The sequence below is a fragment of the Metopolophium dirhodum genome, chromosome 4, assembly GCF_019925205.1.
Source record: "Metopolophium dirhodum isolate CAU chromosome 4, ASM1992520v1, whole genome shotgun sequence".
NCBI classification, from domain to species: Eukaryota; Metazoa; Arthropoda; class Insecta; order Hemiptera; family Aphididae; genus Metopolophium; species Metopolophium dirhodum.
The window spans coordinates 34,766,256-34,787,453 of record NC_083563.1 but is presented as its reverse complement, the minus strand read 5'-3'; the positions used below and the strand labels follow the sequence as shown (position 1 = coordinate 34,787,453).

Here is a 21,198-nt window from a genome sequence, read left to right as displayed (position 1 = left end):
ATTGAACAATGAAATATGTAGGTCCTACATATTTCATTATTCAATTATTTTATGCACAAGACTTTTAAATTATTAATTAAAATTGGGTTTCAGGGAGATTCATTTAAAATAAGTACAAACCATTCTTGCGATTGGTAATTTCTTTAAATTTATATTTCTTCATACAACCTGTATCAAATGTTAAAAATATAGAGTGTTATCACTTATCATAGTAAAATATATAAAGGTGAAAAATGGGGGAAAGTAAGTAACCGCTCTACTGTATGATTGTGAGAAAAGATGATCTGTCAGCCTATATGACTAAGTATATTTTATGATATTGCTACTAAAGTAATTTATTTTACAATTAGTTATATGGTAGGTTTAATTTTGGTCGAAAACATTACATTTAAAAATTTCATTGTGTGTATAAAATATAATATACGTCGAAAGAAAATTATTTTTGTATTTCAGTATTTAGAACCAAATAACTAAAAAGGCTAAACCTATTCTTTGTTTAAATATCTAATTTCGTTCAAATTTTAACTTTGAATGTAAATAAATAGAAATTGTGTTTATTCAATTTTTTTTTAGGTTTTTGGTTCAAGTATGAACTATTTATGATAAACCTTGTATTATATTTTTAATACTTAGCTATAAAAATTGAATATTTTATATACTTTTAATAACAAAATAACTTGCAAACTTTCATGATTTTGACGAAATATGTCAAAATATGAACTTCAAATGCTTAAAAAAATTGAAGCTATGTATCTTTAATATTTTTTAAATACCTCAAAGAAAAATTTATAATTTTCAGTAATTTAGTCAACATTTGTATGGACTTTTATAGAAAAAAACTAAAAACATGTTGAAAAATAAAATGTCGAATGTCTATCAGTAGTCACTCCCAATGTTGAAAATCAAACATTGTTTCTTCTATATATCGTGTACCTAGGTATACAATAAAAAAAACACACGTCATTGTATAATCAATACATCCATCACTTCGCTCAGAATCTATTTTAAAGTTAATGCAACATGTTGAAGTCAATATTTTTCAATGTAAATAGTGGTCACTATTAAAAGAATCATCCTCTTAGTTTAAAGTAGATGGAAAGAATACATTTTTGGTTTCTATATTAATAGAACGATGTATAGCTTCTTAGTATAAGTTCAAAAACTCATCAAATTTGTATAAATTTCCTGTTTAGGAGTAAAACTACTTTATAGACGTTTATAATAAATTCAGTGGAAATTAATTTATTATTTCCTGTTTAGTATTGTTCTAATAATTAAATATTCTCATATTTTGATCAGTAATAATATTCATAAAAACAAAAAAGTTAGTCCGTCGAAAACAAAATAATATTTATATTTGAGCTTTTATCATTACTGAAGTTATGAGAAATCGCCATACTAGTATATTTGGAACATTTATAATATCAATAATATAACAATAAAAAAGGTAGGTTTTGGATTTAAACCCTACAAAAAATATATATATATACATTTTAATATCTTTTTCATTTATTTAGATTTTGAATACCATTTTATTTTTTACAATCCTTAGATTGGTTCAATGACTTTGATGGATCTCCATTGGTCTCTATCCATCACCACTACTTTTAATTTTTTGTAATTAGTTTTTCCTATATCTTCTATGATTTGTTTCACTATGATTTGTTTCATGTTCTTGGTCTACTTCTTCCGGATTTTCCATCCATCTTTTCTTCTATTATTGTTGTTATCCATTCATTGTTTCTTATTATATGTCCAATTCATTTTTTCCTCCTTTCCCAGATTGTTTTCCACATTACTTTTCGTTCGTTCATTCTTTGGAATACTTCTTCATTTCTAACTCTATCTGTCCAGGGAATTTTCAGTGTTCTACTCCAGCACCATGTTCCAAACGCTTCGATCCTTCTTCTTTCTACTTTGAGTATCGTCCATGTTTCTGCTCCATGTAGTGTTATATACTCCATACAAAACTTTTTATCAGATTTTTTCTGGTATAAGACTGACAGTGTTTCCTATGAAAAGGCGCTTCTTTTTGTAAAATGCTTGTTTTGCTTGTGTTATTTTGCACTTAATGTTCATTTCGATTTTCCCATCATGTGTTATTTTACTTCCTAAGTATGTGAAACATTGGACAGTTTCCAGCTTCTCATCTTCTATTTTTATTATTTCTGGGGGACGTACTTAAAGGGTTACAATCATTTTTGAATAATATTAACCATCAACTGTTCTGTTTGAAAAATTACTGTGAATCGGGCGTGCATGAAGTATTTTATTTTACTATATTAGTATGATAATATCATAGTATCATATACATTATGATATAAGTACTGTTATATTATATCCCACAAATAAAAATAATTTTCTCCTATACTTGTTATAAGTATCTATACATTTTTTTTATTTTTTTTATTTAACTATAATCAATAGGTATGTTTACAAAATAAAAACAATAAGTAATAAGGATAACATAGAAAAATATATACAAACATGAATCGCGTGAAGTGGAAACAGTTCATTAACAAAATCTCAAAATATCTATACATTTATACATAAAAAAAACTATTTTCGTTGTTGTTTCTGTTAACAATGTTATTATTTTATTATAATAATTGTATGAAAATATTTTCAACTTTTACAAGTAACCTAAATAATAAAATTTCATCAACCTTGGTTCGTCAGAATCGTCGCAAATAATAATCACGTGAGTACACAAAGAATAATATAATAAATATTTTTGTGTTAAAAAATATTAAATTTAAGACAAAACAACCAAGCGAATTTAAAAAATACTTTAGAGCAGTTTTCGGAGTAGCAGATATTAATCACGAATTTATTACATCAGGAGATTCTTTACGTCTAAACTGTTTTTTTTTCATTATTTTCTCAGACATTTTCGAGACATTTTAAATTAGGAGAAAAAAATGTTTATTGGATTTTTTTTAAATAAGATCCATACAAATACTACCTATATTAAACTTTTTTAAATTTTATATACTTTGCAATAAAAAAAATTAAAACGCTGAGGTTAATATGCTATTTTTTAATCATTATTGCGATCACGTGAAAATAATGTTCAGTCAATTCCATGACGATCATATCCTTCACAGAATTGATAACATCTTGCCGTTACCGTTATTAATATGTATATAATATAAGTACATAATGTGTTACCTATAGTTGTGAAGTTCGGAAGTCTTGTCAGTAGACGATTTTCGGAGAATTTAGAATATACCACTACTATGTCTGCTACTGTGCTATGAATAATGTAACAATGTCTTAGTGTTAGGTACAACAAGATATGGATTTGTTTTACAACATCTAATTTAAATAATGAAGTGTCTCCGTTGATTTTTTTTTTAAAACTTTACAAATAAACAAATAAAATAGCAATAATAAACAAATTAATGATAAATTTACAAAAATTATGTATAAAATATATGTTAAAATGTAAAGTATATTGTAAAGAACAAAATATTAACTTTATGCTAACTATAATATATTCCCATTACTATATATTCCCAAAATATGTGTTGGAAATAAAACCACTACTTTGATATTATGTACATATTGTTTTTAAGATACCGATTGGAACGATGAATGTTTCGATTTTACATAATGATGTGTGTGTGTGTATGTGTTTGTTTTTGAATTATTACATTTTTAATAGAAAAATTGCTTTAATCTTCAACTTATATATTTTTTCTGGCATAAAAATGGATTTAGGTAAAAAATTAAAATGTTTAGTTTAAAAAAAATTGAGAAAATCAAAAAAAAATTGAGGTAAAACCAGTTTTAGATATATTGATTTGTATTATTGTTATAACTCAAAACAGTCTTCACATTTGCTGGTTAAAAGCTTAACAATATAATACAAGGTTTCTATATAAGTTAAGGATTAAAAATTAATTAAAAAATAACAAAAATACGTGTTCACTATTTTTTTTATCATCGTTTAAAGTTTAAATTTTGAAAAAATTCGTCAAAATAACGCCGAATTATTTCAATATTAAAAATGTATGAATTGTTCGATTTTTACTTTTGATCCTCCAAAGTATGAACTAGATCCAGTCTTTTACCGGAAACCACTCGGTGAAAAATCAAAGCATTTATTCTACTAAAAAAAAGCGTTTTAGCCTCAAAAAAAAAAAAAATACACACATCATTGTTAAATCAATATACATTCATCAACCCATTTAGAATCTCAATGAGAGTAAGCCTGCTTGTTAAACCATACAGTACAAACTATATATATATATATAACATTTATATATTTTCTACACGGTAATTTACTACGGAATGGTAACTTCTAAGCATATGTTTTTATCTACAACTGGTGTTTGAGCATTGTAATTGAGTGCGTAATGATGAACGAATACACGTATACGCGCGTGTCTAAATATTACAATAACAATATGAGGCTTTTAAAAGTAGGTTGTGTACAAGTGCGTACGCACACGACCGTGAATATCGTTGTTTGGAAAATAAACTAATGTCGAATTCTCGTGATGAATATAAAAAAAAAAAAATAATAAATATTTTGTTTGTTTCGGAGGACAATGGACCGATCGGGTTTTAACTTTTAAAATCGATTTAAATACCTAGGTATAACTAATGTTTTTAGTTTTTTGCTTGTCAATACAGCAGTGATTACGCAATGTCGATTGTTCAATTGTTGCCTTTAAAATGTATATTTTACAATATAAACAATTTCATCAATGATTTCGTGAGAGATGCAGTATGGTCAGTATGGAGGATCATAAAAATTGTTTGTTTGTACTGATTTCAATTATGTATTTCTGAAATCTTAAACTGTATTATTATTCTTATGGACACTTATAAATGTATTTACTATTTCGACCTACGTGCACAATAAAGAAGTTTGATAACATAGTATAATAATAGTATAATAAGTAACAGCTAACAAGGTAAAAAATTAAAGAATGAACTCAGCAGTAGTACCTGATCAGGAACTTAATCAGAAACATTAATTATACTATTAAAGTACCTAACCTACTCAATGACGAATTACACCCAACACCTACAGGCTACAACTATAGATTTCCCCGTTTTTTTAATTTAAAATTCATCTTAGTAGGTCCTAGGCAAGTTTCTTTTGAGTCTTCTATGAACATAATTAGGGATTGAGATGGTTGATAGTTGTTTTATTAGTGGATTACAGCATTTATAAATTAGAATAATATGATTTGGTTAATTTATTAAGTACTTTTAAGTCTTTATGAAAATTTGTGTTGTTAAAATATCAAGGAGAAGAGATTATTAAATATCGGAAGTAGTTAAATATCCAAGACTTAACCTTATAGTCGCATCTCATAAATACTAAGATATTTCGTTGCAAACTTTTCAATACGATTACTCATACATATCTTAAGATCAAATTGCTAGTTCAAAATAGCAATTTAATACCCGTATGGATCTTCAGTCTTCAGCTATGAGGAAGTCCTATAGTGACTAATGTGTTCATAAAATTCAAATATATCAAAATATCATCTTCAAGAAAATATAAATTAATACTCCTATCTACATTTTTAACCATACACTGTACACAAATCTACTTAAAGCGCAATTGGTGTTACGATCTTCTAAATAACAAACATTAATATATAACTTAATAATTAATCGAAATAATATAATTAGTTTCACTAGTAAGTGGTTTCTTCCATTCCAAAAATTCATAAATATGTAATAATTTTTAAGGTTTTAACACGTTTGTTTATTGCTTACAACTAAGCAGATTGTAAATATCTTAAAGAAAAAAATAATAATATAGGTATATAACATTTTTTAAATATCAGTATAAATGATATATTGCTGTTTATCATATTCGATCAATACACATTTATAAAATATTGTTAATAATTCACTTTTATCGTACATAACACACGTTCTTAGACTTCGTAGAATTGGGTCAGGGCTTCGGATGGGGGAAAGGCGGGGAATCATCTAAAGATAACAGTTTATACTGTATAGAAACAACTATAGGTACTACTATTATAGTATTATACACTCAGTCATTAGTGTCTATAATTTATATAGGTAATATAATCAAAGTCATTTTAAATGTTTTGAGATAATGAGAAACCTATCACAAAATAAAGACTATGATATATTTAAAAAATTGTTGTTTTTTACCATTACATAAATACATAATATATAAACCGATTGTTAATTAATAATATGAGTGATATTTAAGTTATATATTGCACCTTCAAAGTTATGCACTTAGATATATTTCACATTAAAATGCATTCTTATTTATTTTTGTCTGGTTATCATAAATCTTTCTAATCCATATCGATTATAAATATTGTTATTTCAGTGAGTAATGCAAGATGAAATGTACAACACATAGTCACTATAATATAGTCTCCGGCTTTTGACATGTCAATCCTATTATAAGTAAAATGTAAAAATATTTATATAGTGTGTGGTACTGTGGTGGTAAATGTTTAAAATATATGTCTTAACCAATTTTATGAAAATAAAAACTATAAACAAATTAAAACAAAGAAAGATATTTTAATATAAAAAATATATTAGCATTGATTTTTTTTTATGATAATTTACATATCCTCACCAATATAATTAAAGACGAATCCAATATCGACGATCCAAACAATTTTAATGACAAGTTATTCTGGTTGTATTGGATGAAGAACATTTCAATCTAATGAAATAAATAATAATAATAATTAAAAACAATGAAATAAAGTTTTCTGTTAATCTTGTTATAGAAAATAGAGGTAACTAAATTTATTTCATTACAAATTTCCAAGTAGATATTTAAATTGTTAACCTAGTCTTGTCTGTTAAAAAAGCTAAAAACTATTGTATACTGCAAAGCGTTAAAGGTAAAATGAATGATAATGCACCTGAATAGAATCTCCCTTCTTCGTTAATCACACTAATTTACGATTTTCGATTTTCGTTATTGTTGCTATCCATTTAGCGTAAGCAAGATAGAGTTTTTCAACAACCTTACAATGAAATATTTTTAAATCCAAACAAATCGTTTATTTGTAATTATTCATCAACAACTCCAACGAATATGTTTCTACTTTCTCTGTTTCTTTAAAAACAGAGTTCCTGTTGGGTTCTCATGTAAACCATATAAATATTTTAAATAGTTTATTCTAGATAAAATCATATTAAAATTATCATACACCTGAAGTCCTGAATAACAAGTATTAAGTTACATTTGTATTTTCCTTCTTCCACTTCGCTTTACAGAGTAGAATTTAGATATTTAGAACATACTTTTTCATACTCGTGTGTTATATTTATTTCAAATTTATTAATTAATCTTCTCCATTAATCATATTATAAATACTTTTAACAGTTTTAAAATTAATTTTCTGTTATTATTTAAACTGAATTAACTTTGATAGCATATACTATCATATCAATAAACAATCTTAACACAACTTTTAGAATTCCAATGGTATTCTCTATATTAATAAATGTTTGTTATTTTATTGTTTGTGAATACGAGAATATAATATTATTAAAATCAATTTAACTCTACCTCAGTTGATCATATTAACTCATGTAATCATTATGTGAAGTTTATGCTCTTGTTGATTATAATATGATGTTCGAGATAAAAAATTGTATACAGTTCATTGATTACTACCGTGTTTGTTATGTATATGAATAAAAAAAAAAACTAAAACCAAGTTAGGTTTAAATAAATTGGGATTGTATCGTGTAAAGTATAGGACATAGCCACATAGGTATTGTCACGATTACAGTAGTTAAGCGTTTCATTCATAAGCTCAGTAGATTTCACGCAAATAATAGGATCTGACTAGACGAAATAATTATACCCTGTCGAGAAACTCTGAGGATCAGATTACGTTTCAAACAACTAGACAATGATATCGGTTGAATACCAGTATAAAGACAACACAAAACGAGACATGGAGAGAATTGACAGGTATAAAGGGTTTTGATAAGTGAGTATCAGTACACACCTCTTCGATGTCTTCAGTTTCCATACGTGAAGTTCGAATTTGGCCCATTCTCTCGTAAACATACAATGCCTGAAAATGTTCAAAACTATATATTGAACAATATTGCATACTTTCCAACCCCAGAGGTGAAATTAAGCGAATGAACAGACAGAAAATTATATCGTGAAAGATCTGTCACATTCGAATAAAGATCGTTGATACATATTTTTGTATTTTTTATAAAACACGTTCTTTATATTATTACAATATCAGTTATAAAAATAATCTTTTTGCTTACAGCTATAGTATATCACAAGAAATGCATTTAATCTGTTTCTGAAAAATTGCTTAAATAACTGTACTTATAATGTATATTTTATACATTATAACCCAACAAAAAATACTTCTCATTATTAAAATATAATTTTGTAAGCAGCTTATTGAAAAATGACACATCAATTTAAATTAAATGTTACTAACAAAACCGCATAATATAATATTACAAAAACTAATAAATGTTAATGATATTTAAAAAAAAAAGTACAAACGCTCCCATTAGACATAACCCATTATGAAACATAATATATCAAAGATTTAAAAACTACGAGTTTCATAAATAAGATGAACGTTTTATTTAATGAAAACTAAATTATTTTTTACATTATGTATTATTAAATATATATACGTTTATATTATATATAGAAATAATCGTTTATACGATCAAAATTGAATCAATTTTATACTTTAACATTATGAATCCTTTTAGTGGAATTTATAAATTTAATGTCAAGAGACATTCGTCTTTATACGAAGATTTGTATAATTTGCTTTTTCTCATATTATCCAAGAATTAAATTGTTTGAATATTTAAATAAATGTAATTTTCTTTTGCATTTAGATATTTTAATAAGAGTTACCTAATTTCGTTATTGCGTATCGTTTGTTTTTGTCAATTATGTTTTATTATACGCATTATAATACAATTTTAACCTAAATACCTTTTTTTGTAAGTAAAACCATTTTACACTATTTTAATATCTGAGTAATTAATAAAACCTACCGATAGAATAACTAAATTATTGTTCTAACAATTTAACAAAAACTATACATATAAAAATTTAATAATATTAGGTAAAAATGAATATTGACACAAAATTGTTCTTGAATAATAGGTGTTATTAGTTAGAATAACAGACCAATTTTTAAATTTACCCAATTTTTAAAAAAATTTAGTTATGTGTATTTTTAATATTTTTAAATCACTATATAAACTTATGAAGAACCTGGTATTAGACTTTCAAACTTTTTAGTTAAAATTAATACTTTTTATCATTAATTAAAGGAAAGAAATTTATTAAAAAATTGAAAAATTTGAAATGCCTATAAATATCTCAAAAAGAGTAATGATATTTTTGTAAATTTTACTCTGTATGAAGTGCTAATGTAAAAATTTAATACCTACGGTTATAACCTCTTTGTTTTTGAATTACAATAAAATAACAAAATCAATCCATTTATCCGTAGTTTTATTTTTTAAAATGATACATTTTTATTAATTTTTTTATGTAATTTAAAATTTTTATTTCTTGATTATTAGAAAAAGTACCTATGTGAAGTTATTTTTATTACGTCTTACTGTATAATACTCTAAGTCTTGTAATTCAGGAACAAACTGCCCTATACGTGATTTGTCCACAACAATGAAGGACTGGTGAATTGGGAGAAATTAGTCTGAAATCCAGGCGTCAACTGATGTGGGTATAGTGTAGCGAGTAATTGGGAAATGGGATGGTTACGAAGCGTGTCGACCTGAAATGTCACGAACACGCGTCCTGCGATTTCGAATTTTCGGATTTGTACGTCTCGAGTGTCGCAGAGTGATCAATTTTAAAGTCTGCTCCAAATTTTTAAATTAAGTAGGTTTAAACCATTTTAATTTTTGAATATCATACTACCATTTAACATTCCTCAAAGAAGGTGATTCTCATTATCTTTCAAATACGTTTTTATATTTCGTAAATAAGTATTTATTTGTTTAAAAAAAGTATTTATCATAATTGTATGCTATTTACTATTTTAAATTATAAATAAATTGTACTTGTTTATTAGTGTATTACAACATAGTAAGACTTGCATTCCAAGTATAAAAGTGTAACACTGATATGTATGTTTATATTATACATATATTATATGATAAACATAACTGTTTATTTATTTTTGAAGTATATTTAGCATAATTTATTGCATATACTTTTTTTGAATTCTCGGTTTGATTTCCATTTTTCTTAGCGCATAAGTGCACGAGTACACCTGATTCGTGGTTTTTTTTTATTTATCGAATTCAACTAAGATCCCTGTTAAAATTACCATATGAACCGTTTTCGCTCAAGAGACACACACACACCTGTTTGGAGGCGTAGTGCGCGGAACCTGAGACCACGGACAGCCGCCACAGGTTGTTGAGCGCACGCGCGCCGCCCATCGAGACGGCGTCCCACGGAACGGCCTTGGTTAGCGCGTGGAAACAGAACAGGTACACGTGGACGAGCGCGCCGGAGAAGTGCAGGCCCACGATCAGCGACAGTTGGCCCGCGTACGCTCCGTTCGTTCGGCCGGTCACGTCGCACAGCAATCCAAACTCGGCGACGGCCGTCGACAGGCCGATCACTCTGCGCCGCGGACCTGAAACGAGGGGCCACCCGGATGTACAAACATCGGGGGATTGCCAAATGCGAGATTCCCCGGGGAACACCGATCATGTGTCTCCTCGGTGGCTATTGCATGGAGTTTATCAGGGACAGTCTAAAATTTGAAAAACTCGGCCCGATGACTTTTACCGATGTCGACAGTGAATTTTTTTTAACCATAACATTTCAGACACGGAAGAGCGACGAGCAGGTTTCCCGGGCTTATGACGATTTTGTACATCCATTTCGGAAGTATGTTATAATATCATGGTAGAGCAATCTGTACCTACTAATTAATATTTTTGGTGAACCACAGAATTCGGTAAGCTTTTCGGGACCATCAAAATGCAATGTAAATATTTAATCAAAGAAAGTAAAGGCAAAATTAAAATAATAAAATTGACACATTAATACAAATCTTATTTAATTCAACATAAAAATAATAATTAAAAAAAATTGATTTCTTGGCTGCGGGCCAGGTAAAATTCATTCACGGGCCGCCATTTGGTAACCCCTGTGTTAGTATTAGGTTAAAATATACGTCCTAATCAGTATTGTTAATAATATACTTTTCAAATGTATTCAGAATACGTATTTAAATACTAATTGGTGTCATTTGTATTTGAAATACGTATTCGAGTACTGTCATTCAAAAGTATTCAAAATACTTAACAAGTACTACTGCAGTAGCCAGTAAGAACCTATGTATAATTTGTGTACGTTTATCACAAATGTAGGTTCCTTTACCTAAACTTGTTGATAAATAATTAATAAATACATATTTTAATTGGTCCAATAGTTTCAGATGTCACATAACCTGTGATGTTGTCTAGTTAAACTTAAGAAAGATAGGGTAGGTATTGTGTCGTCTGCGTATTTAATGAAATCATAAAAATTCTTAGATGAAATTCTTATAAAATATTATTTTAAGGTCAATTTTTAAAATTGTAATATATGAAACAAAAATATTGTTTGTTAAAATACGACGGTAAAATGAAAAAGCGGGTAAGTGAATGTCGCTCTGCTGTACCGAGGTTTCAAGTGGGTCACTGTATAATGGATGGTATTAAATTCGAAAACTATTGGGAATTTTAAATTTTGACCTCCCAACTAGATTTACTATCCCATCGAACAAGATACTGTTGAAGGAAATCGAAGCAGTCTTACTGCCCCGAACGGTGATAACAGACACAACAATTTTAAATTAAAAAAAAACACACATCATCGTAAAATTAATACATTCATCGCTCCGCTCAGCATCTAAAAAAAAGTATTTAGGTAGTACTTTGGAATAAAATACAAAGAAAAAGTATTTGGAAAGTATTTAAAATACTCGCTTATAAGCAATTATTCAAATATAAGTACTTTATATATAAATATAAAGTACCTATTCGAATACTTAACAAGACTGGTCAGGTAATGTACTTTCATGAAGAGAATTCTAAAAATACCTACAGTTTATTTTGCATAATGAAAGGAGTTTTTTTGATTTTTTTTAACACATTTACCATCGTTATTATTGATTCATTTCATTTGAATAAATTATATAATTTGAATATTTATTGACTTATTAAAAATATTAGATAGTACAAATATGCGTGTATAAGGCATTAATTAATAAAGTTTGGTTTAACTAAATATTTGTGCTTACTTTAGAATTAGTTATTTTAAAATAAATTTATAACTTTTTATTTATAAAATTATGCAGCGAGGACAACCATTTGTTTTTTTAATAATTCTCATCCAAGTAACTTTTTTTAGTTTTTTCACTTAAATACACTATAAACTAATAAATCTATAGTTAATATTTATATTTGGTATTCTTATGAAATGTTTAAAAAAGACTGTAATGAATATACATAAATATTGAAATATGTACTTAATGAATAATATAAAGATTGGATAAGCTATAAGTAACGTATTGTTTTTAAATATTAATAACATTTATGAACAATATTATATACTTATAAGAAGCACATAAATAATATTGTAAAATTTATAACATAGAAATTTAATTTTATCAACAAAAAATGCGATGAGAAATTTAATTTTTAATTTTTATAAAATATACGTTAATAGTCAATAATTTAAGTATAAAATATGGTTTTAAATATTATTTCTTTCATATTTGGTCTGAAAAATTAATATTAAATTTTTTTTTAAATTATTTATTTCATATAGTTCACTCTTTTTGGATAAACCAACAGACAGAATGCAAAATGTATAGATAATTTTATTATCGAAATCATGTGAAAGAATATAATGCAATTTAAAAGTATATGCAACATATAAGAGTTACGGGTAAAATATTCACGAAATAATCTGTATTACCACGAACTTGTCTACTATGAGTACTCTTGATACCGATCTTACTTTAGGTTATACGATTTATCCATCGTTATTATTGGTATATATAACTATATATTTTAAATAAAAAGAAGGTATGTAATTTTTCCCGAGAAAAAATAATAATATTTTATATCTCAGGATCCGTTTAAAAGATAATAGTATTAGACTAAATTCACTTATCTCGTTTGGAAATAAAATTTATATCATAAAATAAAATAATGTACCTAAATTGTAATTATACGGATAATAGTGCGTACGTAAATATATATACTAAATATTCATGTATTGTAATTTATGAATAACTATTATACATGTAAACAATTTATTAAAAATATCACAAATCGAAAACCATCAACAGTTTTCGATAACAATGCAAAACATTTGAAAATCTTATAATTTTATAATTTTATTACATTTTTTTATTTTTGAACTGACAGATTATCTACCCATATAATACTCGTATATTACGTTTTATATTTTAATATTAAAACTTCTTTCTAAAAAGAAAAATGTTGAACTTACTTTTATTCAGTTTGTTTAATCATTTCGAAATTGACAAATATTTTCGTTGCTATACATACCTACCTATTTACCACGCAAATGCCAAATAATATTACATATTAACATTTATGCGCGACTTTCGACACTCCAACTATTTGGAACTATCATAATATACATATTTTCGAAATCTCAGTGACTTAGTTATTGTATTATACTACGCATGAACGTGTAAACGTGAAACAATAATATAACATAACATCCGTCTCGTAAAGATTGCGCTAAATGAGGTTAAAACACGGTGAAATGCGAATAGAATATAATACCTATATTATGTATTATCAAGAGTACTTTTTAACTTTTGCACGTTGGTGGCAAACGTGGGAAATAATGTATGATTATTATTGTGTATTGAGCTGCACTGCGCGGGGGCCCCACTCGAGCACGTCAATGGCGCATTTAACAAAGGGTATTACGAACGAAGTGTTTTTCGGTTTGTATTCTCAAAATTACGAATTTATTTTAATAATAATTATTTCGTTGTATTCTCTTCGATTCCGCGAAATTATGTGTCACGTGGTTTTTACCCGTAGTGTGCCATAATGGATGGCCAAACATATCGTCAATATTGATGTCGACGATTGACAGCACTGTCGGTCGTAAATTATTAATACGACTGTCAATAGAGTTGTGAAGGCATCAGTCAACATAAACATTATATACACTCATAATATACTATACTATACTATATATATATATATACAAATTTAGTTTCTCAAAAACTGTGTCATTTATCCATCGCACTAATTGTTATATTGTATGACCAGCTCGAAATCCAATTTTCAAATAGAAAATAAACCAATAAAAAAAAACAGCGTTAACGCCGTAAGCCCAGTATTATGTCGTAATAATATATTATAATATTATTGTTTTCGTCAAATAATACAGTAGTTGTAACCATAGAAAACTAAAATCAACAGTTTTTTACAATATCATGTTTGCCGCTGACGATTTACAGCTGACCATTTACGTATTGTCTAGAGAAGTGTTCAAAGATTTTGAACGTTATCAACGCGGTCAGCAGCCGAGTAGGGCTCACGTAAATAGTGTAACGTGTTATTCCGTTATCAATCTATTTAAAACATGTTTTTTTTTTTAGTAGTTCCATCAGTTGAAATGTGTTTCGTAAAAGTTTATGTCCCGGCGTTCGTCTCACGAGATGATGATGATATTTAATATTGAGGCATATAATAAATAATAATAATAATGTAGCCCAGCGGGAGGTTTTGTGGTTGGTACTATAAAATTGAAAATATAAGTCGCCCTCGCGGACCAATATATAACAGATATTGGCAAGCCGTCTGTGTAGAGGGGGCAGGGATAGAAAGAATGGCTTGCAAATGTCTCTTCGCCTTCCATCATACATTGGTGGTCCTCGGGTAATTGGAAATACTGTAGTAAAACTATGAACAGGCCTGGCTGTGATGGTTTAATTTATATACCAATACGTAACAATCTTATATATTTCACAATTATTTAATTGCCAGCGTAATAGGTTTTTTTAATGACATTTTTTTTTTTTAATTACCTAAGAAAAGATAAATAAGTATTTTCTTATATTTCCCTTTTCCATTTTCTCTTATTTCTTACAATCTATTTTAGATTTACTGGTAACGTTAAAATACCAGTTAAATACATATCTGAATAATATGTAGATGGAAGGTCATAGGTAAAAGAAATGGGTTTAGCCAACGTTGATATTTATACAATAGCACAACTTGCAATATCAAATAAAATAAAGGCAATAAAAAATTGTAAAGAACTTCAGTAACAATCTCAAATTTTCTAAAAAAAAAAAATTACAATTAATGTACTTGTTATTATAAATATTATACTAGCTGTACAATTCTTAGACTCTAAGGATCTTGAACTCTTAGGGCCCCGGTGCAAAAAAAAATGTTGGGGCCCCTAATTTAAAAATGTTATGAAATGTACTATATATTAGAAAATGTTAAATACGTCTATTTTTGGATACAGTCGCGCTTTGTCGAATGCAACACGACGTAGACGTTTACGTTATCGTGTATTCGTGTATCGGTCAATTGGTGTATCAGCGTACACGATAATGTGTATAAAAATAAATAAAAAACAATCAATCAAACATTCACAATTATAATTCACCACCGATGGGAATAAATTAAATATACAAAATAATAAATATACATTTTACCAAGTACCAATTTTATTTTATAGTACTCGATATCCACAATATCGGGGCCCCCAAATATTTCAAAGACTCTGGGCCCCGATGGAATGCACCGCTTGCACCGGCTATTTATCCGACACTGGTATTGGTTTTACAATGATATCTGTCTTTTTTATGTGTCTGAAGAAATTTTTTTCAGTAGAAAAATGTTTCTAGGCCCTAGGGAGATTTCTGGTAACGAATTGGATCTAGTTTGTACTTTGGGGTGACAAAAGTAGAAACTTCACAGTGGTTTGTAAAACAATTAGGGGATAAAAAATAAGGAGAAACTTATTCTTACGCAAGCTCTTTTTTAAAAAATCTTTTATTTTTGTTGTAAATTAAACATTATGTATAACTGTAGACTGCAGAGACTTGCATTTTTCACTAAATATTTATACTAACATTTTCTAGAGAAGAAATAATTCCAAAATATTTCAGATCTTTTTGTGCAATTTACATTAAAATTTTCTACTCTCATTTTTTTCAATTTTTACATGATTACATTTTTGTTTATGAGTAAAAACTAAAATTCCTTGAAAATGTAATACTTTACAGGGTTTCCCATAAGTTGTTATCACTGCATTTACAAATATAAAAAAGCGGGTAAGTGGATGTCACTCTGCTGTACAGTAGGTTACAAGTGGGTCACTGTATAATGGATTGTATTAAATTTATTGTATTAAATATCATTGTATACGAAAAAGGATTCTGAGCCGAGACGGTTTGTCAGTCTGGATACTTTATATTGTTATTATATGATGAATTAATATTATACATTACAACAAAATAAATAAAATCGTTATTCTTATTTTTATTCGTTTCTATGGTGATAAGCAAAGCGTTGTAAATTAAAATACCATTTTAGCGGTTTTTTGTAATTTGACTGTGGTTTTTTCCCGTAGCATTAAATAACTATTGAGAAAATCGAAAAATGACCTGTCTAAAGTATTATCTTGATCCAATTTGCTAAAAGATAAGATACGGTATGTTAAAATCGAAACATTCCTTCTGGTAGAAATGTTGTATAGGTACATGATAAAAAAAATAAAAAATAAAAATAAACACCATTGTAAAACCACTAGATCCCTCGCTCCGCTCAGAATCTAAAATACAAAATACAATATTTATAAGCATTTGAAGTTAAAATTTCTATAAAATTCGTTACAATTAAGAAAATTTGATATACATTATAATCTTTTCTATTTTACAAGCTTAGGTTTGGATATTGAAATTGGATGTATAATCAAAAAAAAATGTAGTTATTTCGTTGTAATTCAATAAATGTTACTCGTAGGAAATCGGAATTTTTGTCATTATAGATATAGGTACTTATATTATTACGTATTTACTATACCTACATTTGCTATGACTTTTCTGAATATTTAGATTAGTTTTAAGCTATTTATACCTATCATGAACCTCTAAAACCTCTTACCTATTCATACAGTCTTACCTTTACGGTATTGACTTATAACTTAATAGCTAGCAATATGATATAATATGATGATTAAGGGCGTTGGATGCGGTGATTTTCTGTCTTTGCCTAACATACGTTGAACATAGGAATAACGACCTAAGCGACTGACAAAAATTAAGGTACTTCTAGTTGTTCAATTTAAAAAAAGGTGGATAAGTGGATGTCGCTCTGCTGTACAGTAGGTTACAAGTGGGCCACTGTAATGGATGGTGTTAAATTTGAATTCAATGATATAATATCATTGTATAAGAAAAACGATTCTGAGCGAAAACGGTCAGTCAGCCTATGATATTACCAAGTATATTTGATATTATTGTGAAAAAGTAATTTATATATAACCTATTTACGTGGAGCCTTGTTTTAAATTTTCAATCCTTAGCCATAAAAGTTAAACATTTTGTACATTTTTAACTACAAAAATAATTATAAAATTATAAATTTGATAAATTTTGTCAAAATTTGAACTTTAAATGCTTATAAAAAAAATTGTGCCTATGTATTTTTAATATTTTTCAACTGCTATTAGAACGATATATCAGGAGCTTTATATTAAATTTTCACGCTTTTTTACCAAACAAAAAAATTTTTATTGATATTTATAGAAAAAAAAACTAAAAAAATTGAAAACTGACAATGTCCGTAAACAGCTCAAAAAGAGTCAAAATATTTTCAAAATTTTATGGTGTATAGAAAATACTAATATAAACATTCAGTCAAAATTTCATGTCTCTACGGTCATTTGTTTTAGAGTTACACCAAAAACCAAAATCGATTTTCTCGAAAACAGATTTTGCGTAAAAATTCCCGTTTTTCCTTAATTTTTCTTTTGTTTTTCACGTCGCTTGTGAAAACTACTGGGAAGTTTTTACTTTTGACCCCCCCAAAGTACCAACTAGATTCACTTTCCTATCAGAAAAGTTACTGTTGAAGAAAATCCAAGCACTTTTACTGTCCTAAAAGGTGATGACAGACACAAAAATAAAAAAAAAATAAAAAAAAACACACATCATTGTAAAATCAATACATTCATCGCTTCGCTCAGAATCTAAAATGAAAAGATTTTTTAATTGGTATACAAGTTTACTTTGCATCGGTCGAAGTACTTTTTCAATTGTAGCAATATTTTGATGAGAATAAATATTTTAAACTTTAGATATTTGTTAATTTTTAATATTAAATATAATGCAAAGTAAACTTGTACCTATACCAATTCAACCATCGTTACATTTTTTAAATCGAGCAACTAGAAGTACTTTAATTTCTGCCAGTCACTTAGGTCATTATTCCTATGTTCCACGTGTGTTAGACAAAGACAGTAAATCACCGCATCCAACGCCCTTAATAGTTGTATTACCCGATTTCGATCGAACATGTTAAACCGTGATTGGCATTTGGCATTCACCTGCGGTGGATAATAATAATATATTTATTTCTTCCGTTTATCCAATAGCAACCATTATTAAATGTGTATCCAAGTATGATTTTAAAATTATTAATTGCAGGTAAGTCACCCGTAATCTTATCGAGTTCAATCTAATATCTTAATCTTCCAGGAATCTTTAGGAACAATATTTTACATTATTACATTATTGTAGTTGTTGTTTTTTGAGTTTCTATGCCACAATGGCTCAAACAAACACACTTTACTTTTTAAAAATAAGTAATCTTGAAAAATCTTTTATGAAAAAAAACTCCAATTAAAGAAAAGGTAGACAAGGTGTGTATACTATATGCCATTTTAATGAATGTGTTAAATTTTAGCTCAATGATAAATCTTTATATGCAAAAAACGATTGTGAGCAAAGATGGTATGTCAGCCTAGCATACTTGAATAAACAATCAAATGTAATAATTAAAAAAATAATAATAAAAATTGAAAACAAATTTCACTTATGAATACCGCTTTGCTAAACAAAAACTTAAAACCTATATGCCCATATGTTTGATGTTCTTATCAACAGTCTGTATAATTAGTGTAGAAACAATTGAATAAATGTATAAAATTTACTTATATAGATTATAGATTAACAAAAACAGAACGTCACGAAAAATAATAAATACTAATATTTACCATTACTATTATAATCGGCAACCAATAAAAACCATTTATAAACAAAAAAAAAGTTGCAATTTCCGCCGTGAATCTCAAAATTTCTGTTTGAGGACCCTTTTAAAATTTGAGTTTTAGAAAATCCTTTCTTAGTGAGTCTTAAACAAAACTACTGACCGAATTTCATACTCATAGCCTTGGCGGTTTCGGCTATGTGATGATGGATCAGTTAGTCAGTGAGGACAAGTTATTTTATATATGTATATAGAAGATACTAAATAGACTGTAATAAACTTAATATAAAGGGATAAAAAAAAACTTAATATTTTTCATGATAACAGTATAAGTACTATCATCATCGTGAAATATAGCTTTGTAGAACATTGAAGGAGCTTGAATTTGAACAGATAGCAACACGATGTAATTGGTATCCTTGGAATATCAACAATAGATATAAACTTCGTGACTTCGTTTTTTTTATTTTACTTGTAATTTTTGCCGTTACACAATTGTCGTGCTTTTAAATGCCATAATAAATTAATAAGATCACTCATATAAAAAAAGAGCTTGTGAGGAGGAAGTCCAGGTGGATTTAATGATTCAAAAGTTTAAGTGGATAATATGTCACTTAATCATAATCAACAATAGCATCTACCAAGAGATAAGTTTCTTGCTTCGCAGCAGTACATTATCAGGTAGGCAATCTACCTGCGGTAGATCGCGGACCCCGCCATACTGTTTGTACGTAAGTGTACGATTTAACTCTAAAGTATCAAAGTTATACCAAGTTTGTCGTTTTTACTTAATTTCACCTACGATGGATTAATATAATCAATTTATACAAAATCCAATCCTAACCTAACCGTACTAAAATCCGATGAATAAAAAAAACAAATTTAACCCTTTGTAAATTAACCTATCTTCTTTCCAGGGGTCTAATCTACCTACAGGCTACAAACATTAATTTTTATATATATCTAACTATATAAATACAGAGACTATAACTATACAGACTAAACTCTAGAACTATTTATCAGATCTTCTTGTATATTATATTTATATATATGTATATTGACAACAAATAATAATACAAATCAACAAACATGCCCGATTAACCAATAGCAACCTAAAATTTTCTTTCATATAAACCTTATCCGTGAAATACTCTTTCGTTTAAAAAAAAATCAAAAAGATCTGATAAGTAGTTCCAGAGTTCAGCCTGTACAGAGATTTTCATTTCACGTTTTTATAGTTTGATATTTTATTAAATATAATTTATCTTTAAAAAGTAAAGCAAATGGTTTTTATTATTATTATTATTATTATTGTTATTATTATTAAAAACCCATGGCAACCATTTATAAACAAAAATTTCCATAGGAAATCTCAAAATTCTCGTTTGAGCACCTCCCGGGGTTGGTCCTCTCCCTTTTTAAATTAGCCTATCTTTTAAATTCGGCCAAATTATACACATTGTAAAAATTTCATCAAGATCGGTCCAGTAGTTTCGGAATTTATTCCGGACAAAGACGTGACACGGGATTTTTATATATAAGATATAACCTATGTTTTCTTATGATAATATTATATATTAATGTTTTAGCTTTATAGATGGTGAGTTGTATTTATTTGGTACTTATTCGATAGGATATATATATCGATTGATTTACATTGTACAGTGGAAAAACTACCTACAACGGACAAATAAAACATTTACGCCCCATATCTGTAGTAATGAATGTTGAGAATTTGGGATATAAAATTAAAACAAGTAAATAAAAAGAAAACATTAATTCAGAATAGATACATGTATATATCAAGCAACAGACAATATAAATACAATTTCAATTAAATATGTTTCAAACGAAATTCGTTTTAGATAAAATACGTTTCTGCCATATTATTTTTCAAGAAAACTG

General features: G+C 27.5%; 1 protein-coding gene across 2 annotated transcripts in view; it reads right to left on the bottom strand.

Moving 5' to 3' along the window:
- The window catches only part of LOC132942352 (GTP-binding protein REM 1-like), a 93,403-nt gene that overhangs the window by 41,783 nt on the left and 30,422 nt on the right, over positions 1–21,198 (bottom strand). The window contains exon 3 of one of the 2 annotated variants that reach the window (XM_061010661.1): positions 6,596–6,685. The exons of the other annotated variant lie outside the window; for it this stretch is intronic. Within the exon in view, the coding sequence (XP_060866644.1) occupies positions 6,596–6,685 (90 nt within the window). The remainder of the gene's footprint in view (positions 1–6,595; positions 6,686–21,198) is intronic. 2 annotated transcript variants of the gene reach the window in all.